This window comes from Panthera leo, chromosome B4 (genome assembly GCF_018350215.1).
Source record: "Panthera leo isolate Ple1 chromosome B4, P.leo_Ple1_pat1.1, whole genome shotgun sequence".
Lineage (NCBI taxonomy): Eukaryota > Metazoa > Chordata > Mammalia > Carnivora > Felidae > Panthera > Panthera leo.
Genome location: NC_056685.1, coordinates 141,266,492 through 141,293,875, shown reverse-complemented (window position 1 = coordinate 141,293,875; position 27,384 = coordinate 141,266,492). Strand labels below are relative to the sequence as shown.

Genomic DNA, 27,384 nt, shown 5'->3' with positions numbered 1-27,384 from the left:
GACTATACTGGAGCCTTGACAACATGAATCTCAGAGACCTTCCCATTTGTTGTGATGAGTGCAAAGGGACTACCCCAGCAAAGCACTCCAGGAAATATCAGGCTGGGGAATATTTGGTGAGAATGGCTTCTCAAGTTTCCCCTGTCCTTCCCAAAGACACACTAGACAGTGGTCAGCCTGACCAGGGAGAGGTCCTGAAAGGTTGTGGGAGGCCCAGAGTGGAGATGTACAAGGCCTCTTCCACTCACAAACTTGCTACCCTAGAAATTCCAGCATAATTACCTTATTTGGTTGACAAAAATTGCCTTTATCAATCTTGCAGCACAGACTACAGGTTAGATAACAAGGACCAGGCCACTGGCATGATGCCCCTTTTTCTCTTCCCCGCCTCCTCCTCCCACCCTGTCACCTTCATTTCCTGTACCTCCAAATAAGCTACTCGCCCCTGAACCCTTGTCCCAGCCCCTATTTTTGAAAGAATCTGATCTAAGGCACCCTTTTACTTATGACACCCAGTTTACTCTTAACAAAGCCTAAAGTTAATGGATGTTTCTATCCTCTTCCTGAACAGCATAAAGATCCTAGAAGACTCTACCTGGATTCACTGCAGTCCCAATTAAATTTCATTGTACATTTTAATTTTCCTTTTAGAGACACACAAGGAATTGTTATTTTTGCTTTAAAAAGGTTTTTTTTTTTCTTCTTAGTGTTTTTACTTATATTTGAGACAGAGAAAGACAGAGCATGAGCAGGGGAGGGGCAGATAGAGAGGGAGACACAGAATCCGAAGCAGGCTCCAGGCTCTGAACTGTCAGCACAGAGCCTGACGCAGGGCTGGAACTCACAGACCATGAGATCATGACCTGAGCCGAAGTCGGACGCTTAACGGACTGAGCCACCCAGGTACCCCTAAAAAGTTTTTTTAATGTTTATTTATTTTTGAGAAAGACAGAGACAGAGACAGAGCACAAGCAGGGGAGAGGCAGAGAGAGAGGGAGACACAGATCTGAAGCAGACTCCAGGCTCTGAGCCGTCAGCACAGAGCCTGATGAGGGTCTCAAACCCACAAGCTGTGAGGTCATGACCTGAGCCGAAGTCAGATGCTTAACTGACTGAGCCACCCACGTGCCCTGGAATTGTTATTTTTGCTTTAAAGAGTCAATGTTTACTTAGATTTACCCAAATGTTTACCTCTTTATGTATTCTTCCTTACTTGCACCTCAGACCTTCCTGTGATACCCTTTCCTTTTGCCTGACATACAATATTTAGCATTTTTTTAATTGGGAGCTCTGTGCAGTAAACTCTCCATTTGTCTAGGAAATTCTTTATTTTGCCCTAACTCCCCAAAAATCATTTTACTGGATACAGAAATCTAGGTCAGGTAATTTGTTGCCACCAACATCTCAAAGGTATCATTCTGCTGTCTTCTGAATTGCCTTGTTGCTGCAAGAAGTCATTTCTCAGTCCCCCATTCTCTTGAAGACCATTTCTCTTTCCTCTCCAGCTTCATTTAGGACTTTCTCCTTTGTCTTTGGGTTTCTGAAGTTTCAATACAGTGGATCTAGGTGTCCATTTGTTTTTGTTTTTTTTTCTGCCTGAGGTTTACTAACCTTTTTTTTATGTTTATTTATTTTTGAGAGAGAGAGAGAGAAGCAGAGAGAGTTAGAGGGGGAGGGGCAGAGAGAGGAAGACAGAGAATCCTAAGCAGGCTCCAGGCTGTCAGCTCAGAGCCCAACATGGGGCTCGAACTCATGAACCGTGAGATCGTGACCTGAGCCAAGATCAACAGTCAGACGCTTAACCAACTGAGCCACCCAGGCTCCCCCTGAGCCTCTTAACCATATGGATTTCTCCATATAGTTTCCTCAGTTTAGAAATTTCACAGCCAATGTGTCCTTGAATATCGCCTCCCGCATTTCCTCTTTCTCACCGGGGGCCCCACTCAGACCCCGTGGACCTTCTCATTCTAGCCTCTGTGGCTCTTAATGCCTGTACATCTTCCAGGCAATATCCAGGATAATTGATTCTCATTTATCTCTTAGTTCATGCATTCACTCTTCAGTTGTTTATTATTTGCTGTTATTCAAGCTGCGCACTGAGTTTTACATTTATTTGAAATTAAAATTCAAGTGAAACATAAACTAAATTAAAACTTTCATTTTAGAACTTCTGTCTGGAACTTCTTTTCAGAAAGTTTGATTATTCTTCATAGTTTCTAAGTTTCCACACATATTTTCAGCCTTACCATTTATTACTTAAATGATATTGAACATAGGCCTTTTGTAACACATTTGATAATTCCATTACCTGAAGCGTACTGTCTGTGGTTACTGCTGGTTTGTTCTCATGATCCCTCATTATCATTCATCACCTTTTTTTTTTTAACTTAGGGATGCCCATTAGCCTTGGGATTGCATTCGTGGGAAACTCTGTGGCCTAGGAGGAGGTAGAAACCACCAGGGAGAGTTTGTATTTTGTCTACCAGGCACCTATAAGCATTAGCAACCTGAGGTCACTCTATATTCAATGTCCCATCGAAGGGTTCTTGGAGCACCCTGACCATATGAACTTGAACTGCCAACCTACATGAGGGCCAGCTTCCTCTTCTAAGTTTTCAGCATCTCTGTCTCTCTCTTGCACACACACACACACACACACACTCACACACACACACACACACACTCACACACACACACACACACACACACACACACACACACACACACACTTCACTTCACCCCAAATTTGAAATAATTTTCTTTGCACTCCCCGAAGGACAGAGTATTTCTCTAATTCACCCTAATACTGAGGGTTTAACTCTTTGAAGTCCAAGGTTTGCAGAGGATTGGTTTCTTATTAAATTCTCCTCCTTAACAGACTCTGATTTGTCTCTGTCTTCTGCGTTTCAAAGGGTACATATTCATTTTCTAGGGCTGCCATTAAAAAGTACCACAAAGTTGGTGGCTTCAACAACAAAAATTTGTTCTCTCGTATTTCTGGAGGCTAGAAGCCCCAAGTCAACATGTCAGCAGGGCGAGACTCTCTCCAAAGGTTCTAGGAAAGGGTTCTCCCTTGCCTCTTCCCAGCTTCTGGTGGTTTCCAGCTCCTTGGTTCATAAATGCATCCCTCCAGTCTCTGCCTACATTGTCCCATGAGCTTCTCTCCTAGGTTTTTGTGTCTGTGTCCAAATATCCCTATTTTTAAAATTAGTCTCTATTTTTTAAAAAAATTGTTGATTGAGGGGGGGACACAAGTGAGCATGGACAGAGAGACAGAGGGAGAGAAAGAGAGAGAGAAACGGGGCTCACCAGAAGTGCAGCCCGAACTCACCTGAAGCAGGGCACGAGCTCACAAAATGTGAGATCATGACCTGAGCCAAAGTCAGATACCTAATGACTTGAGCCACCCAGGTGCCCAAATTTCTCTCTTATTATAAGGATACCAGTAATCGGATTAGGACCCACCCTAATCCAGTGTGACTTTATTTTAACTAATTTTATCTACAAAGACACTATTTCTAAATAAGGGCACTTTTTTTTTAGGTAGGCTCCATGCCCAAGGTGAGGCTTGAACTCATGACCTTAAGATCAAGAGTTGCACACTCCACTGACTGAGCCAACCAGGTACCCCAATACGGTCACATTCTGAGGTTCTGGGTGGGTATGCACTGTGGGGGAGGACACTATTTAACTATTTATTCATACCATAGGCTATAAATCCCCAATCCAAGTTCTCTCTGTTCATCAAATGGCTCTGATCAAACACAGTATGCTGTGCTCCACTGCCCCTCTGGCCTCCCTTCTTACTTCGTCCCTTATTTTCTTACTAGATCATCAATGACTTTTGAAAACACTTTTTAAGAAAACAGTTTGTCCTACATTCTTTTACTGAAGTATAGCTGACACATAATGTTACATTAGTTTCAGGTGTACAACATAGAGATTGGACAAGTCTAAGCATTATGCTGTGCTCACCATCTGTCATCACACGATGCTGTTACAAGACCACTGACTGTATTCCCTATGCTCTACCTTGTATTCCCTTACATTCCCATTTATCCCATAACTGGAAGCCTGTGTCTCTCACTCCCCTTCACCCATTCTGCCCACCCCCCACCGCATCAGTCTGTTCTCTGTATTTATGGGTCTGTTTCTGCTTTTTGTTTGTTTTGTTTTTTAGATTCCACATATAAGTGAAATCATATGGTATGTGTCTTTCTCTGTTTGACTTACTTGACTTAGAGTAATACCCTCTAAAGTCCATCCATGTAGTCGCAAATGGCAAGATCTCATTCTTTTTCATTGCTGAGTAATAATCCATTATATGTGTACATGTATGTGGGTATATATATTTTATATGTATGTGTGTATAAAATATATGTGTGTATATATCCATTCTTCTATCATTGGACATTGGCTGCTTCCATATCTTGGCTATTCTAGATAATGCTGCAATAAACATATGGGTGCATATATCTTTTTGAAATGGTGTTTTTGTTTTCTTTGGGTAAATACCCAGTATTAATTACTGGATCATACGGTATTTCTATTTTTAATTTTTTGAGGAACCTCCATACTGTTTTCACAGTGGCTGTACCAGTTTGCATTCTTACCAATAATGCACGAGGATTCCTTTTTCTCCACATCCTTGCCGACACTTGTTATTTTTCGGTTTATCCTTCATTTTATGGGGCACCTGGGTGGCTCAGTTGGTTAAGCATCTGACTCTTGATTTCAGGTCCAGTCACAATCTCATGGTTGTGAAATTGAGCCCTGCGTTGGGCTCCACACTGGGCATGGAGGCTGCTTAAGATTCTCTCTTTGTCTCCCTCTGCCCCTCTCCTATTTTCGCATGCTCTCTCTTTCTCTCTATATCTAAAAAAAAAAAAAAAAAAAAAAAAAAGCCCAAAACATTTTCATCAGGAAGTTCTATTTAGGAATCTAGCTTGCCATATTACATTTGCATTCATTTTATGAAAAGAAACTATAAGGGTGCCTGAGTGGCTCAGTTGGTTGAGCGTCTGACTTTGGCCCAGGTCATGATCTCACAGCTCGTGAGTTCAAGACCCACGTTGGGCTCTGTGCTGACAGCTCGGAGCCTGGAGCCTGCTTCGGATTCTGTGCCTCCCTCTCTCTCTGCCCCAACCCACTCACATTCTGTCTCTGTCTCTCTCAAAAATAAATAAACATTAAAAAAAATTTTTTTAAAGAAAAGAAACTACAACATGTAAGACTAGCTCAAGAAAATTAATGAATTATATCTCTATTTCACTTACAAGCATATATACAAAATTCCCAACACAATACTAGATAATGAAACTCAACAGTTTATATTTGTAAATGCATTCTGATCCCAGAAATCCAAGGATGGTTCAATATCTCACTTTCACTTCCAATGGTAACCCACCACATTCATGGACTAAGAGAAAATTTGCATAAGCATCTCAATAGATGTGAATTTTATAACATTCAACAATTATTTATGATTTTTAAAGAATCATTTATTATTTTTTAAATGGCTTCCAGCCATTATGGAATAACTGCTATCAGACTTTCCTTCCTTCCAAAGGGGGTGTGTAGGAAACCCCAGAAAACTGAACAAAATATAGGGAGCAACTATTTTCAGACATTGGACAAAGGACAGCACAGGACTGTGTTCCCTAAGGGAATCAATGACATAAAGCCTATGATTGCCCTCATTTTCCACATAGAGGAACTTCTGGACTGCAGGAACTTCCAGAAATCAGAGTGTGGCAGTCATGATGAGTTTAAAAGACAGAGTTAGAGCTTGCAGAGGCCAAGGTATTTGCAATTTTCAGACAGAGAGAGAGAGGATCGACTCAGAGAAAGAGTTCCAGAAATCTTCGATAGGGTCCCTCCCCCAAGTTATTCTACACAAGCAGCCTGCTGTGTAGTATACAAGAGAATACTCTTCAGTGCCCTCTCCAGATGTGAACATGAAGCATAAAACAAGGAAGAACCCCAAAGGACAGAGCTGGGAGCTTTCAAAACAAGTAACTTTCTCTTCTTCCAGGGTAGAGGTCTTCATTATTCATGCTTAATAGGATTTGGAAATTGCCACAGACCATAGACTGATATATTTCCCATGTTGCCTTTTCTAAATAGAGGTTTTATCCTTTTATCCTATTCTTACTCTCTCATTGCATATTTGGGACACATAAAATATTTTTCAGTTTATAAATCACTAAATTTATAAACTACTGTACATTGATTATGTTGGGAGAACAAATAACATATCACTTCATTTTTAAATCACTGGACCACAAGAATCTACATCAGACCCTTTTGAACAAACAGTACATAACTCAGAGAACCTAAACTGTGAGCTGGATGCTGCAACTGTTGGAACTGTTACAAATCCCCTTAGGGATGAAGTGAGCTTGTTCCAGATACAGGAGAGTGCACAGATAACAAGAACGGCCAAAAGAGAGTACTGCAGCCGAAACTGCCAATTGTCCCCCAATATCTCTTCTCCTGTTCCTCTATGATTTTAGAATCCCTGATTTTCAGTCAGCCATTTAGCCTTCCAAAATAAATATATATTTCAGTCCCCCTTGCACTAGTGGCACAGGGCAGCATCCAGGTACTTCCCTTAGGAGATCACTGGCATGAGGCATTTGTGCCCATCCTTATCCTTGCTGGCTAAAAATGGAAGCACTTGTTGGAGCAGTCATCTTGGATCATGAAGTAACCTTGGGAATGGAGGACATAAAGGCAGAAGAAAATAAAAGAAACCTAGATCTTTACAGACTTCATGGAATAGAGCCACCATTCAAGCCCAGGGATGGCTACCTCTAAACTCTTACATGAGATAAATAAAATTATCTTATGTAAACTGCATAAAATTGTACATGTTGTGTACTGTGTGATTCCAGGGACCCCATTTAGTGTATTCTGTGTGTTCAACCACACACAGCAACACTAAAATTTCCCTTTTACTTAAGACACTGTTATCCTGGGTCTTTGTGATTCATGGCCAAACAGTGTTTTAATTGCTACAGAGCATAAAGTAGGATAATCAATTTGGGGAAAAGTTTAGCAATACTTAGTAAAACTGAAAATACACATATCCTATGGTCCCTATGATATACTATTACAGTGCTTCTCAAAATACGGTCCGTGGACCCTGGAGTTTCTAAAGGTTAACAAGGCCCAAATTATCTTTGTAACACTAAGACGTGACATGTCTTTCCACTGTGCTGGCATTCGCATTTATTGTGCAAAAGCAATGGTTAGGTAGCATAAATCAAAGCTGGGATACCAAACTGTAACAGTAATCATTGAATTCTTCACTATGGTCAGAGGTCGAAGGGAGGAAAAAGCAGTTTCACTTAGGAATTTTGTTGATGAATGGGGCACCTGGGTGGCTCAGTCGGTTAAGCGTCTGACTCTTGGTTTTGGCTCGGGTCATGATCTCATGCTTCCTGAGTTCGAGCCCCACGGTGTGGAGCCTGCTTGGGATTTTCTGTCTCCCTCTCTCTCTCTGCTCCTCCCCCACTCACTCTCTCTCTCAAAACTAATAAACTTCAAAAAAAATAATTTTGTTGATTAAGCAATAAAAAATTTTAATTTTACTGTCTTGACACTTACCAATTCTTAATATTCAGGGTGATGGCATAAAGGACTACATACTAAAGTACAATCGTGTCATAGCTACTTTACATCATTGTTTATCTGGGCTGCTGAACGCATCACGTTTTTCATGAAACACCATTTTGACTTAAAAGAAAATGGACAAATGGGGCACCTGGATGGCCCAGTTGGTTAAGCATCTGACGCTTGATCTCACTCAGCTCAGGTCATGATCTCATGGTTGTGAGTTCGAGCCCCACGTCGTGTCAAGCCCCTAAACTGTGTTTATTCTCACTTGGGTATCTGGAAGACACTTTCTCAAAAATGAATAATGTAGCATGTCACTTCAAGGAAAAGAACTGATAGTATTTGATAAAATTTGAGTTTTTATGGGGCACCGGGCTGGTTCTGATTAAGCATCTGATCTCAATTTTGGCTCAGGTCATGATCTCACAGTTTGTGACATACAGCGACACATTAGCATCTGCACTGACAGTGCAGAACCTGCTTGGGATTCTCTCTCTCTCTCTCTCTCTCTCTTTCTGCCCCATCCCTGCTCACATATGTTCTCTCTCTCTCTCAAAATAAATAAATAAACTTAAAAAAATTTTTGAGCTTTTAAGCAAAAATTAGAATTTTGGAAAACCTGTGTCTATCACCATGAGCTTAAAGTTTCCCAATGCTTAAATATTTTTTGATAATATATAATAAAATGTGTCCAAATTTGGAAGATCTATGTAACTTAGTGAGCCAATATTTTCCAAATAACCAATGGATGAATGATGTTTCAAAATTATACGTAAGTAAAAGATCCATTCAGCGTGAACATAACATACTTCAAGTATACAGGCAAAAAAAAAAAAAAATGAAACCATGCTCAAGGGAGAAAAACTATTGCCCTTTTCAACTGTAATATCCAATACTGGAGCAGTATGAAGCAAACAGCTGGGAGCTCTGAAGGAAAGTACTGTGGGGGGCTGAGAAAACCATGTCCCAATGGACATCCACATCCTAACCCAGAACCTGTCAATGTGACCTTATTTGGAAAAAGGATCTTCACAGAAGTGATCAAATTAAAGATTTTGAGATGAGGAGATGATCCTGAATTACCCAGTTGGCCCTAATGTGATCATAAGTTTCCTTATAAGAAAAACAGAAGGAGATCACATAGTCAGAAGAGGAGGAAGCGATGTTGACCCTGGAGGCAGAGCCTGGAGTGGGGCAGCCACATGCTGAGGAACATCTGTGGCCACCAGAGGCCAGAAGAGGCCAGAAGAGGCAAGGAATGGACTCTTCCTCAGAGCAGCCCTGCTGCCACCTTGATCTCAGTCCAGTGACCCTGATTTCAAACTTCTGGCCTCCAGGACTGTGAGAGAGTACATTTCTGTTGTTTTAAGTCACCAAGGTTGTGGTAATTTGTTACAGTGGCAATAGGAAACTAACGGTGACCCGAGAATATTAAGCTGAGACCAGCTGCTATTGAAGCACAAGCATATAGATGCCAATTGAGTCGTGGGCACAAATGAGACCAGTTAGGGTTCACAGACCCAACAGACCTGACACATATCAAATATTTTACAGCCCTTCACCATCTTGAAAGGAAATTCATGACATAATCTAACATATTTTCAAATCAACATAATGGATTAATGAAGAGAAACAGAGACGGGAGACTGGCGGCCATTAGATACATAACAAGTCTGTTCCAGCACATTCTCACCTTCTCACAGTGCAGGCTGCCAATGAGTCCAGGCTCCATTCAGCCAACTAAGCACAGCTACAACTTATCCCAGGGCTTTAGCCCAAACACTGAATCCAGAATCTGTTTGGAGTAAGTACACCCGTGTCGATAAATTTGAACTAATCTACAATTCGTTCTTGGCTTTGTATCCTTGTGATCCATTCCCACACATATTCTCCAGTATTTTTTTGTGGATATAAATTGGCAAAAATCTCTGTTCTTTTATTGTGTGTCTTTGTTTGGGTTCTTCCGAAAGCAGAGCCTAAGGCAGAGACTTGGGTATAAGTGGTTTGCTCAGGAAGTGATGCCATGAAATGAAAGTGAGGGAGGGGGTGAGTGAGACAGGAAAGGAGGAATCAAAACATAGTGTTCCTGAGGTCACTGCTCTGGCTAACAACCTTGACTTCACCAGGACCTCCTGAGAAGTGTCCAGAATGTCTCCTAGGATTCTCCAATTATTCACCCACTGCCTTCTGTCCCCAGCCCCTGGGGTTACCTCTAGAGACTGGGCTGTGCTGCTAAGCAGGTCAGGTGGGCTCCTGTGGTGTCAGAGAAGGGCTCGGGCAGAAAGTGTAGATATACAGCAGGTGCCAGGGAGGCATCTCTGTAAACCCACTGTAATTAAAGGTGTGCTGAGGGCATTAGTCAAGACACCAGCCCTTACAGCCCTCAGATCTACTGACGCGCCACATTAAGTCCAATCTGTCATGATTCTTCGAGGTGAAGGCTGGTCGCAACCTCTACAAAAGCCTTAACAGAACAAAAATAGTCCATACTATTGCAGCTGCTCCTGAGGCTATAACTCATACTCATTATTATCTCCCTTCTCTGCCTATTCTAGACTTCCCTCACCCTCAGCCAGCATTTGATGAAGTTACCCAGTCGTTCATTCCTGGGGGTTCTGAGCCCTTGGTTCCCTTGCCCTTGGCAGGCTGAGGCTGCTGAAAATGTCTTTTCACTGTTATCACTTGGCATGGAAGCAACCAGACCCCAAAGTAAATCCTCAAAGTACCAGACAAACTCTTGAAGGCCCCCTAAGTAGCAGTAACCCTATCTCCTCATAATCATCAGGATCAATTATCCACTCCTTCTTTGCCTGCTGGTTCACAAGCATGAGGAGCTCAAAATGACCCTATAGGATTTTCAGACTGAGGTTCTGTGTGGGTGTCCTTCCCTGGAACCAGTGGAGTCCCCTCATGGAAATAAATGTTCTCTACCTGGGAACAGCAGAGTTTAATTTTGCAGAGACAGAATGTGCAAATTCTACAAACTGAGCTTTGGATGATGAAAGGATCATCTTTGGATGATGAAAGGATCCCGATGCTCTGGATCACTGAGCATGATGATGAAAGATATCCCAACCCATGGGTTCTTAGACCTGTGTCTTTGTTCCTGGTTACCTATATTGCATCTACTGGGGGGTAGCACCATATACCGGGCTGTGATTCAGTGTATGTATCTGAACTCCTTAAGGTACTGTCCCAGAGCTAGGACCTTTGCTAGAAAGATGTCATTCTATCCATTAGATGGGCTGCTTGTGGACAATGCAGGATATTAGAGAAACAGTGGCTCCCATGGCCATTCATACATCATTGTATCTCTTTCACTGCAAAATGAGTTTCTTTGCCCAAGATAATGTTATACATGATCCTATGTTAGTAAATCCAGTATTCTCTAAGCTCCTGGATAGGGACGTTACTCTGAGATACTGTGGATGTGTGGATGTGTGGATGTGTGGGTGTGTGGGTGTGTGGATATGCGGATACATGGCTGTGTGGCTATGTGGCTACATGGATATGTGGATATGTGGATATAGGGAAGCAAACCCACAGCCAGAGCAGGTGTCAGTTCCAATAAGGATGAATCAATGCCGTCTCCTGGGTGGCAAGGGTCTGCCAAAACCAACTTGTCACTGAGTCATCTAGGGATGGTGCCATATTGGGGCTCAGCACTGATACTGGCTGCTAAGAGGTCAGAAATTCAGTGACCATTAGTAATAATAATTCAGTAATAATTAAATAAGCCTCGGTAAGAGAGAGCCCATGTTAGTGGACATAACTTGCACTCCTGCCAACATAGCAACTCCATTCACAGGCCCACCATTTAAGCACAAGGGTAGCCAAGAACACAGGCTGGATGACATCTATCCATCCACCGTGTCATTCAGCGACCCCTCTGCAGTATTAATATGAGGCACAAAGATGCACACATTTGTGACAACTTCATAGGCTCGTCTTCTTTTCCAGAATTCCTTGTCTCCAACATTCCCCTCTTGCTCTTTCCAACCAGCAAGACATCTGTCACCACTCAGAACTTCATGTGCATTCTTTCTTTAGGCCACTACTCTGTCCACCCCACTCCCTCCCTACAAAGTAGATATCCAAGTGTACTGCTCGAAGCTCTGCCCTCTAGAGGATTTCCCCCCATTACTGTCCTTTAGAGCCACTTTGAATGGGGCCGTAGTGCAGCAGTGATTCAGATCTGAATTCTTCTTCCTGTCTTCTAAGATAGAGGCATCAGTGCCACAGAGACATGGGGGCCACGGCCATCTCTTCCTGTAAATGACTGGTGCTCTCTGAACAAGCTTGGATCCCATTCTTTTTGTGCAATGAATTGCTGCTGAACCTACCCAACCCATTGGCTTCACGGATCTGTCAAGATCTAGCTCAGGACAGGCAGTTTGGGTCACATGGTCATTTGGTGCCCCATAATCAGGCGCTAAGTCTCTACTTGGGTCCAGCAGTGTGCCAGAAGCTTCTTTCAAGCGGTGAGTAGTTCTCTACTGCAGCAGGCACGGCTTTGCTTCAAAACCCTGCGTATGCACTACAAATCTGTGGGAGCGTGCCAAAGGTGCCATATAGGGTCGCTACCTACCACAAATAAGCCCAACACTGACGCACTGGTTCTGCTAAGTGGCAGGGGAACCCATCCTCCAATCTGGATCGGCAGAGCCCTCCTTTGTTCTGGACTCCACTCTAAACTGACAGTTTTTCAAGTCACCCAACAAATGGGTCAGAATAGTATTCCCAAGTATGGTACACGCCAGCTCCAAAACCCAGAGGTGCACCAAGTACTATGCGTCCTTCTTTGTGACAGGGTTGCAAGATACAACTTCTCCTCATCTTAGAGGGGATACCCTGGCTCGCCCTACAACAGTGCACCCTGAAAACTTCACTGATGACAGGCTCCACAACTTCTTTTAAGTTTTTATTTATTTATTTACTTCAGAGACACAGAGAGTGAGTGGGGGGAGGGGCGGAGAGAGGGGGAAAGAGAGAATCCCAAGCAGGCTCTGTGCTGTCAGCACAGGAGACCGAGGCGGGGCTCGAACTCACAAATCTGTCAGATCATGACCTGAGCCGAAACCTAGAGTCAGATGCTTAACAAACTGAGCCACCCAGGCGCCCCAGCCTCACAACTTCTGAGGGTTTCTCTCTCATCCTCTGCCATGCATTGTTTTATCAAGGACAGAATACTTGTCCCTTCCTTCTTCACCGTGGCCACTTAGCACGATGTCATCAGTGTTATGTGGAAGGTCTGGATGATCGAGAGCTCAATGGATTAATTGTGACGGAGAGCAGGAAAGTTAAAACCGGCTTGAAGTAAGACAATGAACATGTTCAGCTGTTCCTCCTATAAAAACGTGAGATGCTTTTGGGAATCTACTCTTTACTACTGGAAATTGAAAAGAATGTTCACCAAATTGAGAACTGCATCACTAAGTGCCAGCGGTGCATGAATTGGTTCCAGTAGAAATATCTCACCTGACACAGCTGCTGTGATTGGGGATACCACTTGGCTAAGTTTGTGGTGGCTCACCACCATTTCCTTGAAGCCACCTGGATTCTGCAGGGGCCATTCAGGTGAACTTAAGATGTAACGGGCATTACCACTTTATGTCTTTGAGAGTGACAAATGTCTGCAGTCCCACCAGGAATGCAGCACGTTTCTGCTTTAGTATTGTGGTAGGGTCCCCTCCCTAAGGAAAGAAAAAAACCTCAAGGCAACCTGGCTATACGCATACGTGACAACATCCGTTGTGATCCTGTAACATGAGACCACTTAATCAGACTACATGTTTGTGTGTTACCATATATGGGACACCAAGAGGTAAAAAATATATATATTTAAAAAACTACACCACGAGGCATTCAGGGCTCAGTTCTTTGGGTACGAACCCAACTGAGCGGTGCCGGCAGGAATAAAGTTGCTTCCTGGAAAGAAAAGCCTCGGTGTCATGACTCTTCGTGCAAGAATCTTGCTACAGTGTTCTAGAGGACGTGAGAGTCGGTGTGGGGGTAGTTTCAGGGGCTTCACTTTGCTCATCCTCCCACGATTCTGATTCCACAGGTCAGGGATCAATGTATAGGCTCTGCCCACTGCTAGGTATAATTATCCCAAGATGTACTGGGACCAAAAAAGTAACCACAGGACTTGGGTCAGGATTCCATTTATTATGTGGCTTCCACAGTTCCTACTCTAACCAATGTTTCATGATGCTTCAGGTACCTTGGCACAAGTGTCTCAGATCCTGTATCTAACAGCTCTTGAAAGGTCTGGATAGTCCCTTTCCCAAAGTAAATTATTTGTTAAGTGGTTCTAGGTTCCTCTGGGGAAGGATTAGAGGACTTTTTTTTTTTTTTTTTCATATGCTTTCAGTGGCATCACAGGATCCTTCCTTGAAGGACCAAGCCTCCCTTTCAACCAGTGGACTCCAGGTCTCAGAACTGGCTCAGATTTAAACGGAGTGAGGGATCGTGATTTCCACAGCAGCAACTGACATCTGCCTTCTGGTCACAAATTCTTTGTTTCTTTCTGGTTACTCAAATCAATTAACACTCTAGTCAGCTGCCTATCTATTTTATCCCAAAGAACACTATGGTCCAACATGCATGGCCACAGATCCCTAGGGTCAAGTCATTCCGGTTGCCACTCCAGTCTGCAGCAGAAGCAGAAATGCAGGAGGTTGCGTATTTTAGGTGGGACCCCACCAAGGTGGGGTGAGTCTGATCGGTCCTCAAACTGCCAAGGTGGGCCAAGGAGACGTTATACAGCACCAGGTGTTTGCTCCAAGGTGTGCCTTCTCCTGGATTTGATGTTCTAACTGGCCTAGGTCTGGAGGCAAGGGTAGTGGAGTCGGGCATGAAGACATTGGTTTCAAGCACGACAACAAGAGCTTCCTCTCAGAGGTGCGCTTCAACTTACAGGACAGCCTTAGCGGTGATTAGGGATGGAAGGCACCTGGAGTCATCAGAATTGTCCCAAGGGTCCCAAACTCTCACTCAACAAATGTTTATTCGGCACCTACCACGTGCCCCACACTCTCTGCTCCACGGAGGGGAGTCACACACACCGTCTCCTCCTCCAGGTGGGACCCACACTCAGGATCGGGCGCTCAATGGCTGTCCTGCTTGCTCGACTTCCCCGGGGGAGGGGTTGGGGCGCAAACCTATCCAGCGAGTGGCCGCCGCCGCCTGCGCTGCCCCGTCCGCTCCCCGAGGCTGGCGAAGGCACATCTCCGTTCACCGGCACCTCCCTGGGTACACCTGCCCTTTAGCACCCGGCCCACCCCGCTCCCGCCAGCGGAATAGCTCGCGCGCTGCCTGAGGACACACCGCCCCGCCCACGTGACCCACCTTCGCGACGCGCCACAGGGCAGCGCACCCAGCTGCTCGAGACACTTCTGGTCGGCCCACGTCGTTTCCTCGGCTCCGGCCGCAGGCCAAACAGCTGCCTGTCTTTTCAGCGGCCCCGCCCAGCGAGAGAGGTCATTGGTCTTCGCCCGGAGCAGGGGCGGGACGCTCCCTGAGCACGCAGGATTTGGCTTTCGGAATAGGTACGCGACCAGGGTCACGGAGAGAGCCGAGCGCCGCCGCAGAGAGCCGAAAAGAGCCGGAGAGACCCGAGTATGACCGGAGAAGAACAGGCTAGCCGGAAGCAGACCCGAGCGCAGCCGGAAGGAGCCGAGTCTGCCCGAAGGGGGCTGAGCGCGACTGGACTTTGGGCTTGGCCCAGGCGCGCCATGGCTGCCGAGGGGACAGCTGTGGTCGGAGGCGGGGCTGTCGGCGGCAGCCTGGCCAAGGACGGCTTGCTGCAGTCTCAGTGCCTGGACGCGGCCCCGAACCGGCGGCGCAGCTCGTCGCTATCGCGTGACGCCGAGCGCCGAGCCTACCAGTGCTGCCGGGAGTACTTGGGCGGGGCCTGGCGCCGAGTGCGGCCCGAACAGCTGAGGGTTGACCCTGTGAGGTGGGAGGTCAGGGGTCGAGCTCGGGCCCTCAGGACACCGCGTTTCGGAGGCCTCGCGCGCGCGGGGGCGGGGACGGGGGCGGGGCCGGCCTGGCCGGGGGGCGGACGCGGGGGGAAGCCCGGCGGGAGGGGGGGGGGAGGGGGGGATGGGGGTCCGGGACGGGGCGGCCGACCGCGGGCTGAGCGCACCCCGGTGTGGGTCTGCAGCGGAGGCCTCAGTAACCTGCTCTTCCGCTGCTCGCTGCCGGACCACCTGCCCAGCGTCGGCAAGGAGCCCCGCGAGGTGCTCCTGCGACTGTACGGGGCCATCCTGCAGGTGAGGAGGGAGTGTGGGCCGCAGTGGCCAGTGGCATTAGGACCTCCCAGCAAGCGTGGGGGGGGGGGGGCGCTAAGCAGCTTGTAAATTACCGTAGCGACGCCGGGCTCTGGAGCCTGCGGGCTGTAGAGCGTAAAGTGAAGCGGTGATGGGAGGGGAAAGCAGACCCTCCGGTGTTAGCACCGCTCTGCCCCCTTTGTTGTCCGTCTTCCTTCAGGGCGTGGATTCCTTGGTCCTTGAAAGTGTGATGTTCGCCATCCTGGCGGAGCGGTCGCTGGGGCCCCAGCTCTATGGAGTCTTTCCAGAGGGCCGGCTGGAACAGTACATCCCAGTATGAGCCCAGCCCGGCCCTGACCTCCCTGAGGCACCTCCTTACCCCCAGCCCCTGTTCCCCTTTCCAGTGCGTGCCTTCACACCCCTTACCCCAGGTAGGGCATTTTCCCCAAGACCCTGACTTCCCCCCCCCCCCACCCATTCCCCTACCCCTTCCCCCTCCTGCCCCAGCCCCCTCACCACCCTGATAGGTTCCTGGGTGCAGAGCCGGCCACTGAAAACGTGTGAGCTTCGAGAGCCGGTGTTGTCAGCAGAAATCGCCACGAAGATGGCCCGGTTCCATGGCATGGAGATGCCGTTCACTAAGGAGCCCCACTGGCTGTTTGGGACCATGGAACGGTGAGTCAGGAGCCTCCTCGGGGCTCCTGCGCACCTGGTCTGAACCCTACTGCTGGCAGGTACTACCCTGGGCTACAACTGAATGTGTCCATGACTGTCCAGTCCTCCAGCTGAGCGGATTACGCGTCTCAGTGTCATCTAGTATGGTCTCTCCCAGAACAGGCTTCCAAATAATGCAGACAAGTCAGAAAAATCCATCAGACAAGTCATACAGTGACAGGAAAAAGGTAGATAGGAGGGTAGGGAGGGATCACAGCGAGCATATCTTATTCTTTGGGTTTCAGGTACCTAAAGCAGATCCAGGACCTGCCCCACACTGGCCTCCCACAGATGAACCTGCTGGAGATGTACAGCCTGAAGGATGAGATGGGTAACCTCAGGTGAGGGAAGGCAGGGCAGGAGAACAGAATAGCACAGGAGGCAGTTCCAGGTACCGAATGGGGTCCTTCCCAGGATTTACTGAGGGCTGGGTCAGGGCCTGGCCCACGAGGGTGACTCACCCTCCTCTGGCCACTCCTACTCAGGACCCATGCCCCTGTTTCCCTGCAGGAAATTGCTAGACTCTACCCCATCACCAGTGGTCTTCTGTCACAATGACATCCAGGAAGGTAGGAGAAAGCATCTGAGTCTCCTAACCTAAGGTGAGGGGGGCCAGAGGACCCTGGAATGACCAGAACTGCACCCCTTCTCCCAGGGAACATCTTGTTGCTCTCAGAGCCAGAAGACACCGACAGACTGATGCTGGTCGACTTTGAGTACAGTAGTTACAACTACAGGTGAGGGTTGAGAGAATGGTCTCCATGGGTCTGCTTCCAGGCACTCTGGAAAACAGACTAGCCCTTCCTCTCTGCATCCCAGCCACCCAGGGTATTTGGGGACTGAGTGTCTACCTTATTCCCCCAGGGGCTTTGACATTGGGAACCATTTTTGTGAGTGGGTTTATGACTATACTCACGACGAGTGGCCTTTCTACAAAGCACAGCCTGCAGACTACCCCACCCGGGGGCAGCAGGTATGTGGACCAGAGGCTGGGGAGCGGGACCTGGCCTATGAGGGACGAGGAAGGTGATGTCTGAAAAGAATATCAAGAAAGGATGTTCGCTGGGAAATGCTCCAGTCTCATTTCCTGACTCTTGTCTGTTGATCTCAGCTCCATTTTATTCGCCATTACCTAGCAGAGGTCAAGAAAGGTGAGACCATCTCCCAAGAGGAGCAGAGGAAACTGGAAGAAGATTTGCTGGTAGAGGCTAATCGGTGAGGAAGGATGGGTGGGGGCAGGGGTAGAGCAGGGTGCAGAGGAAAGGGGGCTGAGGAAGGAGGCAGGCAGGCCGACTCACAGGATTGCAGGTAAGGTGCCAGTGCCTGGTGGGGGCAGAGAGTGCAGATGAGGCTGATGGAGAGTGGTGACAGTCAGGACAGGGTTGGGGTTAGGGCAGTGGGGGAGAAGTTGGAGTTCTGGGGCTTGACCAACCTCAGGGATAGGATCCAGGTAATACCAAGTATGCTCTGAACCCCCGTTTCTCCTGCCCCCCTTAGGTATGCTCTGGCATCCCATTTCTTTTGGGGTCTCTGGTCTATCCTCCAGGCATCTATGTCCACCATAGAATTTGGTTACCTGGTGAGTAACCCAGGTGGGCAGGTTAGGTGTGACGGGAGGTGGGGTGCATCAGGGGCCGTGTGCTCTCCGGGAAGTCTGTGGGCAGACTTGGTGGGGGCTGGGTGTGCCTGACCCACCCTTGTCACAAGTCTGTGGGGTGGGTTCTCCCCCAGGAGTACGCCCAGTCTCGGTTCCAGTTCTACTTCCAGCAGAAGGGACAGCTGAGCAGCTTCCAGCCCTCATCCTGACTCTCCACAGCCCCCAACCGCCAGATTTCTCCTGGAGTCTCCAGGGCAGGACCTTGGAGGGAGGGGCAGAGGGGGGGGGAGGGGCTCTGGGAACTGGGCTGAGCCCTGGAGTGAGATTGGGGTTGAGGAGGCTGACCTCTCCCCACAGCCCGAAGATGGTGGGAGGGAACCCCTGGGCTGTGCACCTTAAGACAATAAACAAGCTTCTTCCTTCACACCCCGTCCTGGCTCTGCAGCACAAAGTACCAACCAAGGAATGCACACAGGGTGACAAAGTGACCGTGGCTCTGAACCTCACTTTCCCTTTCTGAAAAGCATGGCTGTTTGGTGCTCTGGGCTTGAGAGTAGTTAAGGGTCCACTCTGCCAAATGGAGTCCCTGGCCCTCTGTCTCCCTGGCTCCAGCTTAGAAGTGATGCACACTAGAGAGACTGGGGCGGGGGACTGGGGAGTAATGGGGGTACAAAGAGGGCCCTGGGGTGGGGCTGCCCAGCCCTGAGCACTGGAGAGCAGGGGACAGGCAGCACAGCTGACACATGGATGACCTTTTCCCCACATTCAGCTATTTTTAGCTCTAATGCCACCATCCTCACGTGAGACCCTTTAGGCCCCCCCAGGTTCCCAGACCTCTGAGCAATCTCCGCTTGCAGAAACCGGGACCGCCCCCACTCCTCATTCCCACCACAGAGGGAAGGGGATTCTGGTTGCCGCCCCACATCTGTTATCTCAACCCAAATTTGGGAGTGGGTGTCAGGTTCCCGGTGAGGGCGGGGCGGGGATGGCCAGGCCTGAAGGACGTGGGGACACGGGCCAGAGCTACTGGCCCCACACGCTGACAGGAGCGAACCCAACCCGTGAGTGGAGTGGGGGGCAACACAGGGCCACCGGTCCGGCTCAGAGTCCTAGACCAGAGCAGGGGACCAGGACGGCGCCGGGGTCCCTCCTAGGCGGGGCTGGGAGTGCCCAGACCCGGCCTTGCCCCAGACCAACTCTGCGTCTCGCCCCCACCCCGAGGCAGCCATTCTGCAGATTGTACGGCTCGACCCCTGCACCACCGTGACGGACCCTCCCCGGAACGCGGGCGCGAGGGTTCCGCGGCCGTTGGTCAGGCTGCGCGGCCGTGCGAAGCGGGAGGGCGGGGGACGGCCGCTGGCGCGGTGCGGGCGGGGGCGCGGCCCGGCCGGGGGCGGAGGGAGGGGGCCTCCGCGCGGAGGGCGGCCGGGGGCGGGGTCAGCCTGAGCCCGCCCGCGCACCCTCCTGCCCCCTCCCAGGTGACGGCCAACCTCCAGGATGGCGGAAGCGCACCAGGCCGTGGCCTTCCAGTTCACGGTGACCCCAGATGGGGTCGACTTCCGGCTCAGTCGGGAGGCCCTGAAACACGTCTACTTGTCTGGGATCAACTCCTGGAAGAAACGCCTGATTCGCATCAAGGTGGGCGCAGGTGGTTCTCGCTTCTTACAGCAAGTGCAGAATAGAGTCCTCCCGGAGACAGAGGCCAGGTGTCAGCTGCTGCCCCTTTGTTAAGATCCTCCACCCCCACCTTGGCTGGCAGTCCTGCTGGGTGACAGGCTCTAGCAGTGCAGAAACCAGAGCGGCGCTCAAGGTGTGGCGGGGAGATGGGCATACAAGGAGTGGCAGAGGGACACAGTGAGTAATCGGGTGCTGCAGGTGTGGGAGTGTGGAGACGGGGAAGACCAGACATGAGGGAGGAAGAAGAACACAACAGGTGAGAGACCCGGGACCCCACAGGTGCCTGCTCACCGCCCTCACTCCTGCTGTAAGTGTGCTTGTTTCTGCCCCACAGAATGGTATCCTTAGGGGTGTGTACCCTGGCAGCCCCACCAGCTGGCTGGTCGTCGTCATGGCAACCGTGGGTTCTTCCTACTGCAAAGTGGACATCTCCATGGGACTCATCTGCTGTATCCAGAGATGCCTCCCTGAGGGGTGAGAAGCAGGGCTATGAGAGAGGGCCGGGCAGGCTCTAAGGCCAGGGTTCCTGAGCTGGGCAGATGCAGGACAGTAGCCATTGGAGGTCCTAGGGCAGCCCTCCCTGGGGGCTGCCATCACCAGAGTCCCACATTCGTAAGTTTGTATGTTATGCATTCAGACACGAGTGTGCCCAGGAATGTTATTCTTCAGCACCTCCCCCAAGATGGTTTGTACCATCAAAACTTCAGAGTCAGAATTTCCCCAAGGCTGGCCTCAAGTGGACCCTCTGCAGCCCTCTCCCTTCTCTGACAGATGTGGCCCCTACCGGACCCCACAGACCCGGGCACTTCTCAGCATGGCTATCTTCTCCACGGGGGTCTGGATGATGGGCATCTTCTTCTTCCGCCAAACCCTGAAAATGCTTCTTTCCTACCATGGCTGGATGTTTGAGATGCACGGCCAGACCAGCCACTTCACCAAAGTCTGGGCTGTGAGCAGAAGCCAGGGGAGGGGTTCAGACATCTGGTTTGAGACCCTGGGGGCCTCATTTGGGGTTCTAACTTGGAGGGGAGAGGCAGACAGGGCACTGGTGCCTGGTGCATAGGTTTGTCCTGGTTCTGAGGGTCGGGAGCCCAAGTCCTCAAGTGTTTGCTAGTTTGTTTCCGTTATTTCCCCTGGTTCTCACCAGAAACACTCTGTGCTCTGTACGCCCAGTTCTGTGTCCGCCTTCTGTCCAGCCGGCGGCCCATGCTCTACAGCTTCCAGACATCCCTGCCCAAGCTGCCTGTGCCCAGTGTGCCAGCCACAATTCACCGGGTGAGGGCCTGAATCAGACATCCCAATGTGCAGGCTAGGCTGGACCCAGAGGACTTCTGCAAACATAAGGAACTGTCCCCTGCAAAGAGCGCGGTTTAGAGCAATGGGGCTGGGTTGGAAGAGGGTCGGGACAGAGGTGGTTGTTGCTGTTTGGCCCCCACACTGACAACAACTTGGCTGGACAGTACCTGGAGTCTGTGCGGCCCTTGCTGGATGATGAGGAATATTACCGAATGGAGACGCTGGCCAAAGAATTCCAGGACAAGACTGCTCCCAGGCTGCAGAAGTACCTGGTCCTCAAGTCATGGTGGGCAACTAACTATGTGAGTCCCCTCCTGGGCTTACCCTCACCTCCGCTTGTGTCAGGGGGATCTGTCCCCTGCCCTCTGCCCCAGCCCTCACTGCTCCCTCCCTCCCGCAGGTGAGTGACTGGTGGGAAGAGTACGTGTATCTGCGCAGCAGGGCCCCCCTCGTGGTGAACAGCAACTACTATGTCATGGTGCGAGAGAATTCGGGGACAGGGAAGATGAGGGAGGTCCTGGAGGGACAGTCAGGAAGCAGCTTCAGGGCCGCAGAGATACCGAGGATCTAGAGAATTGGGTAGCCACACAGCCTGACGCTGTCAGTCTCAGAGTCCCCAGGCTCCGTCACTTCCTGCCTTGGTTCCCTTGCTGGCCTCCCAGCCACATGTTCCCAGCTCTCCTAACACCATCCCCAGGGAATCTCCTTCATCATGCCTCCCTTTTGTGTCACGATGTGGACCCAGAGCAGCTTCTCTGAGAGCTCAGAAGGTCACTGTTGGTCTCTAACCCTCCCATGACCAGCCCCCCACCCCCAGCACATGCTTGTGCTGCAGCCACCAGGATCCCCCCACCAGCACATGCAGCCACCAGGGTCCCCCCACCGCCCAGCCACAGGTCCGTGCAGCATGCCTCTCTCTCCTCTCCCACTGTCCAAAACACACTGTGAATCCTGTGCTGAATTCCCCTCCTCCACAAAACTGTCCTCCTCACAGCTTATATATGGCTTGTCCACACCAGAGGTTTTAAACTGTTTTTTAGTGGGGGGAACTTCTTTTTCAATGCAAAATAAACAAAATACGAACAAAAATAGATTATGGAAAAGCAGATCAAAGATTCAGGCTGGGCGGAGGGGTTACGTGATCAGTTACGCATTTCATCTCTGGCAGTGCACCCTGACCGAATGTGCAGGATGGACCGGGGGAAGGGGTCAAGACACCCTGTCCTTAGGCAGGGAGACCCAGGTGACCTGTGCACATTTGTCACACCACCTGCAAGCTCTGTCCTCTCTCTGTAGGACTTTGTGCTCATCAAGAACACAGACATACAGGCAGCCCGCCTGGGAAACATCGTCCACGCTATGATCATGTATCGCCGTAAACTGGACCGTGAAGAGATCAAGCCTGTGAGTTGTGTTGGGTTGAGGGCATGACAGGGAAAGGAGGCCTGAGTCTGAGCCATGCTGGGCCTTCCTCCCAGGTGATGGCACTGGGCATCGTGCCCATGTGCTCCTACCAGATGGAGAGGATGTTCAACACCACCCGGATCCCAGGCAAGGAGACAGGTACTGGCCACAACCAGGAGCCCGTGGTGGGACCATCTAGACGGAGTTCCCTCCCACCCAGCTCTGGGCCTGCCATGGCTGGTCACCCTACCACCTGCTCATCCATTACCAAGCATCCTGGGTGTCTCAGAGTCATGTAATTGTGACCCTACTATTCACAGGCACGACGCTAGTGCTGGGACCCTGCGGGCCCAAAACAGAGCCCCTCCTGTCCTGTCTGGGCTTCACAGGCCGGGGGAAGGTAGTCTGAGGAAGGAGCAGCAGGGGGGCGGAGCTTTCCGTGAGCCCTTCATGGAGCCTGTGGGACCAGAAGGCTGCTCGCAGACCCCGGGGCAGTGTGTGGGCTTCCTGCCCTGTGAAGTGCTTCACAGGGTGTTGGCCTTCAACACGGTGTGGAGGCAACCAGCATAGGGCCTGGTTCAGTGCAGGCCCCCTGCACCCCAGCCCCCGCCCCCAGGGAAGCTGGCAGCCTACAGAGCGGGTGGAGTGGAGCAAGGCACGCCATGCCACACTGCCTCAGCCTTCCTGCCCGCTTCCGCTGCAGACCTGCTGCAGCACCTCTCCGACAGCAGGCACGTGGCCGTCTACCACAAGGGCCGCTTCTTCAAGGTGTGGCTCTACGAGGGCTCGCACCTGCTCAAGCCTCGCGACCTGGAGATGCAGTTCCAGAGGATCCTGGATGACCCCTCCCCACCTCAGCCTGGGGAGGAGAAGCTGGCAGCCCTCACTGCGGGGGGAAGGTATCAGGGCCCCACGAGGGGAGGGGCTTGGCCCCGAGTGCCGCCCTGGAACGTGGGGCCAGAGGCACGACTGAGGGAGGGAAGTGCCGGCACGGCATCCTCTGTCCACAGCAGGACCCTCTGTGGCGAGGGGCACTGCTGGTCAGTGGCTGTAGCCCACTGCATCTCCAGCCACATCCAGCTCGGTGATGGCCAGGAGGGAGTGTGTGGAGGACAAGGACACCTTCCAGGAGAGGCTGGTACCCCCAGCTCTGGGCCCTGCTGGGTCCTGGGAGGTGCCCTTCTCTGCCACCCACAGTGTCTCCAGCTCTCACCCTGCCCTTATGCCCCCAGAGTGGAGTGGGCACAGGCACGCCAGGCTTTCTTCAGCTCCGGCAAGAACAAGACTGCTCTAGACACCATCGAGCGCGCTGCTTTCTTTGTGGCCCTGGACGAGGAGTCTCCCCACTACGACCCTGAAGATGAGGCCAGCCTCAGCCTCTATGGCAAGGCCCTACTTCATGGCAACTGCTACAACAGGTGCGGCACCCCAGCCCCGGTGCAGGCCCCCCGCCTCTCCGTCCATCTCGGTGTGCTCCGCTCATCGCCTGCCTCCTTTCCTGCAGGTGGTTCGACAAGTCTTTTACTCTCATTGCCTTCAAGAATGGCCAGCTGGGCCTCAACACGGAACACGCGTGGGCAGACGCCCCTATCATAGGGCACCTCTGGGAGGTAACGGGTCCTGACAGGCATCCTGCAGGGCAGGCTGGGTGCGGGACACGTGGGTGGTCTCTCAGCCTGACCTTCTCCCTGCAGTTTGTCCTGGGCACTGACACCTTCCACCTGGGCTACACGGAGACTGGGCACTGCCTGGGCAAACCGAACCCCATGCTTGCAGCTCCCCAGCGGCTGCAGTGGGACATTCCTGAGCAGGTGTGCCGTCTGCGAAGGAACAGGGACGGGCTTGTGAGAGTGACAAGTATGACAAGTACCCGGGATGCTCTCGGGGGAGGGACAGGAGCTTCTCAGAGTCCATTTGGTGGTTAGAGAAAGATGTGAGGTGTGAGAGTCATCCATGGGGCACCTGTTAGTGCCTCCTTCTTCCCACAAAGCCCTACCTGACCTCTGGTGGCTGCTGCCCCCAGGTTGCCCTTTGTGTCTGAAGATGGAGAAGGTGCACCGAGACCTGCCCAGCCCCGCTTTTCATCTATCACCTAAACTTCAGGCCTCCCAGATGTGACCCTGGAGTCCTGCTTAGAGAGCTCTGCCCCCAGCTGACCCTTCCATGTCTTGGCAGTGCCAGGCGGTCATCGAGAGCTCCTACCAGGTGGCCACAGCGCTGGCAGACGACGTGGAGCTGTACTGCTTCCAGTTCTTGCCATTTGGCAAAGGCCTCATCAAGAAGTGTCGGACCAGCCCTGACGCCTTTGTGCAGATTGCCCTGCAGCTGGCCCACTTCCGGGTAGGAGCCCCGCGGGGCCGCTGAGGGGGCAGGGTGGCACCAGACTCACCTGCCAGATTCACCCCTCTCTGCTCCTCAGGACAGGGGCAAGTTCTGCCTGACCTATGAAGCCTCCATGACTAGAATGTTCCGAGAGGGACGGACCGAGACTGTACGTTCCTGTACCAGCGAGTCCACAGCCTTTGTTCAGGCTATGGTGAAGGGGTCCCACATGGTGAGCCTCCCCGGCCAGCCACACTGTGAGGTGACCCCTCTACCTTCTGCCCACCTTGGGGTCAGGGCTACTCTTCACTGCTCCACTTCTGCTCCCCAGAAAGCAGACCTCCAAGATCTCTTCCGGAAAGCTTCCAAGAAACACCAGAATATGTACCGCCTGGCCATGACAGGGGCTGGGATAGACAGGCACCTCTTCTGCCTTTACGTGGTCTCCAAGTACCTGGGGGTCAGCTCCCCTTTCCTGGCTGAGGTCAGCATTGTTGGTGGGTGTGTCCTCTGTCCCCATGCCCTCTCCTGGGGGGGCTTGGCCTGTTTTCTTTCTGGCCAGCTCCCCAGAAGCTGCCCTCGAGGGCTGGGGCCGGCTTTCCCACTCTACAGCCCATCCAGGCTCGTGGTCCTGGCTCTGAGTGGGAACCTCCCCTCACGGAGCTGGTGTTCTCATGAGAGTGTCAGGTGGTGACAGCACTTGTGAGGAAAGCGTAGAGGCTGCAGTATCAGGGTGGGCAGAATACCCAGGCAGGGGAACCTCCGGTGCCCAGACACTGAGGCAGGGGTGTGGGTGCGCAAGGAACAGCAGGAGGGGAGGGAGCAGAACCAAGGAAGGGATAGGCCGGTAGGAGAGGAGGCCCAGGGGACAGTTAGGTCACATGGGGCCTTGAGGGTTTTGTGCAGATGCTGACATGGCTGAGAACACACTGGCAGGGCGGGCGAGGGGCAGCGTCACTCGTATTGGTGCTGAGGCACCACCTGTCAGCAGGTGCATGCTCGGTGCATGGCGCTCCGTGCATGGTGTCTCACTGCTGGGGCCCCCTTGTTGCAGGTGCTCTCGGAACCCTGGCGCCTCTCCACCAGCCAGATCGCTCAATTCCAGATCCGTATGTTTGACCCAGAGCAGTACCCGAATCACTTGGGCGCCGGTGGTGGCTTTGGCCCCGTAAGTGCCCTTGAGAGGGGACAGATGAGCAGGACTGGGCCCCAGGGGTTTCAGTGGAGAGTGCAGTCTTGAAGTCAGACCAGAGGTGGGAGCACGGCCCCGGGGCTTGCCCTGCGTGGGAACAGCATGAGTAGCTACGGGCCTGACCTGAAGACAGAAGACAGAAGACGGGTGCCTGGGGCCCACCCAGGCCAACACTCCTCAATACTCCCAGCTGCAGCATGACCACACCCGGGGCTGGTTTCCTCCTCTGAAGCGTGTGCTTCCCAGAGACAGCCCAGGCCTCCCACTGAGAAGTTCGAGTGGGCTAGTTTGTCACCCCCCCCCCCCCCGGAGAGAAGCAGTGATATTGAGCCTCCTGAAAGAAACACAAGGTCCTGGCTCCTGGTAGTGTCTGGAGCTGCATCGGGCAGAGCCCCTCGGTTTTCACGCTTTTTCCTGGGGGTGTTCCTGACCGCAGGAGAAACGCAGCATCTGGGAATATTGTGGGGAGAACAAGCGTGAAGTCAGCTTGGCTTTCAGGTCCACAAAGTTTGGTTTACTTGTTCTTTACTCTCGTGCTGCCCTCAGGTGGCAGACGACGGCTATGGGGTTTCCTACATGATTGCGGGCGAAAACACCATCTTCTTCCACATCTCCAGCAAGTTTTCAAGCTCAGAGACGGTGAGTCTCCCCTGTTCCCGCGCAGGCCTGAGGAGGGGATGCCACCTGGGGCCCTGTCTGGGCAGGGTGGGGGAAGAGTCCTCAGTTTTAGGGGCAGAGGGACAGGGGTTCACCTGAAGGTGGGTCTGAGCTCTTGGCTCCCACAGAATGCCCAGCGCTTTGGGAACCACATCCGCCAGGCTCTGCTGGACATCGCTGATCTTTTCCAAGTTCCCAAGGCCCACAGCTGAGAGCTGGAGAAATGCCAGCTGCCCTTCCATCCCCACGTTGTGGAGGGAGGGGCCTGTGGTCGGCTCACAGGCACAGGGTGGCCTTGCACAGGTGTCCCGGCTCCAAGGACAGCTCTGGCAGCCGGCACTTTCCAGGCAGATAGATGCTGCTGGCTGAGGGCCCAGGTGGTGGAGGTGGGGTTGGAGCAGGGAGGGGATTTCGATTTTCTTTTTCTTGCTAGATACTAATAAAGATAAGGCTGTGTAATTTTCTCTTGGCTCTCAGGTACCTTTGTTTTGCTGGGGACTATGAGGCCCTCCCCTGCCCAAGTCCAGACCAGAGAAGTGGCAGGGTGGGGAGCTGGGGCTGGGAGACTGAGAGGCATATGACCTACTTTGAAATGCGTGTCTCTCCTGAGGTCACCGCTGTCCACACTCACG

General features: G+C 51.3%; 3 protein-coding genes across 5 annotated transcripts in view; 2 read left to right on the top strand and 1 right to left on the bottom strand.

Annotated features, from left to right (window-relative positions):
- MAPK8IP2 (mitogen-activated protein kinase 8 interacting protein 2) overlaps positions 1 to 15,212 on the bottom strand; it is a 29,134-nt gene extending 13,922 nt beyond the window's left edge. Inside the window, exon 1 of one of the 2 annotated variants that reach the window (XM_042948239.1) lies at positions 14,971 to 15,212. The gene's annotated coding sequence lies outside the window, so the exon portion shown is untranslated. Of the gene's footprint in view, positions 1 to 4,613; positions 4,648 to 14,970 lie in introns of those variants that run through there. The other variant, XM_042948240.1, reaches the window with a different exon arrangement.
- A 3-nt stretch (positions 15,213 to 15,215) lies between these two features.
- On the top strand, positions 15,216 to 18,630 carry CHKB (choline kinase beta). The gene is made up of 11 exons (XM_042948245.1): positions 15,216 to 15,580; positions 15,788 to 15,896; positions 16,114 to 16,227; positions 16,435 to 16,568; positions 16,853 to 16,948; positions 17,118 to 17,176; positions 17,263 to 17,344; positions 17,472 to 17,580; positions 17,719 to 17,822; positions 18,105 to 18,186; positions 18,339 to 18,630. Exons 1-11 carry the CDS (start codon positions 15,243 to 15,245, stop codon positions 18,411 to 18,413), a joined length of 1,302 nt encoding a protein of 433 aa, XP_042804179.1. The 5' UTR covers positions 15,216 to 15,242; the 3' UTR covers positions 18,414 to 18,630.
- Positions 18,631 to 18,899: 269 nt separating this feature from the next.
- On the top strand, positions 18,900 to 27,216 carry CPT1B (carnitine palmitoyltransferase 1B). Of its 2 annotated transcripts, XM_042948244.1 has the most exons (19): positions 18,900 to 19,265; positions 19,683 to 19,842; positions 20,216 to 20,355; positions 20,653 to 20,830; positions 21,055 to 21,156; positions 21,342 to 21,479; positions 21,578 to 21,655; positions 22,474 to 22,581; positions 22,656 to 22,740; positions 23,285 to 23,480; positions 23,814 to 23,999; positions 24,086 to 24,191; positions 24,276 to 24,392; positions 24,757 to 24,921; positions 25,001 to 25,135; positions 25,235 to 25,387; positions 25,958 to 26,071; positions 26,642 to 26,734; positions 26,881 to 27,216. In XM_042948244.1, the coding sequence occupies exons 2-19, from the start codon at positions 19,702 to 19,704 to the stop codon at positions 26,962 to 26,964; spliced, it is 2,319 nt and encodes a 772-aa protein (XP_042804178.1). In that variant the 5' UTR covers positions 18,900 to 19,265; positions 19,683 to 19,701; the 3' UTR covers positions 26,965 to 27,216. The 2 variants fall into 2 exon arrangements, with proteins under 2 accessions (XP_042804178.1, XP_042804177.1); XM_042948243.1 differs by lacking the exon at positions 18,900 to 19,265 and having other exon boundaries at positions 19,596 to 19,842.
- Positions 27,217 to 27,384: the final 168 nt, after the last annotated feature.

Coding starts and splice junctions, on each gene's coding strand:
- CHKB (XM_042948245.1), top strand. CDS start 15,243: ATGACCGGAGAAGAACAGGCTAGCCGGAAGCAGACCCGAGCGCAGCCG. Junction 15,581..15,787: donor CTGAGGGTTGACCCTGTGAG/GTGGGAGGTCAG, acceptor GTGGGTCTGCAG/CGGAGGCCTCAGTAACCTGC. Junction 17,177..17,262: donor TCACAATGACATCCAGGAAG/GTAGGAGAAAGC, acceptor CCCTTCTCCCAG/GGAACATCTTGTTGCTCTCA.
- CPT1B (XM_042948244.1), top strand. CDS start 19,702: ATGGCGGAAGCGCACCAGGCCGTGGCCTTCCAGTTCACGGTGACCCCA. Junction 22,741..23,284: donor GATCCCAGGCAAGGAGACAG/GTACTGGCCACA, acceptor CTTCCGCTGCAG/ACCTGCTGCAGCACCTCTCC. Junction 24,192..24,275: donor TCATAGGGCACCTCTGGGAG/GTAACGGGTCCT, acceptor TTCTCCCTGCAG/TTTGTCCTGGGCACTGACAC.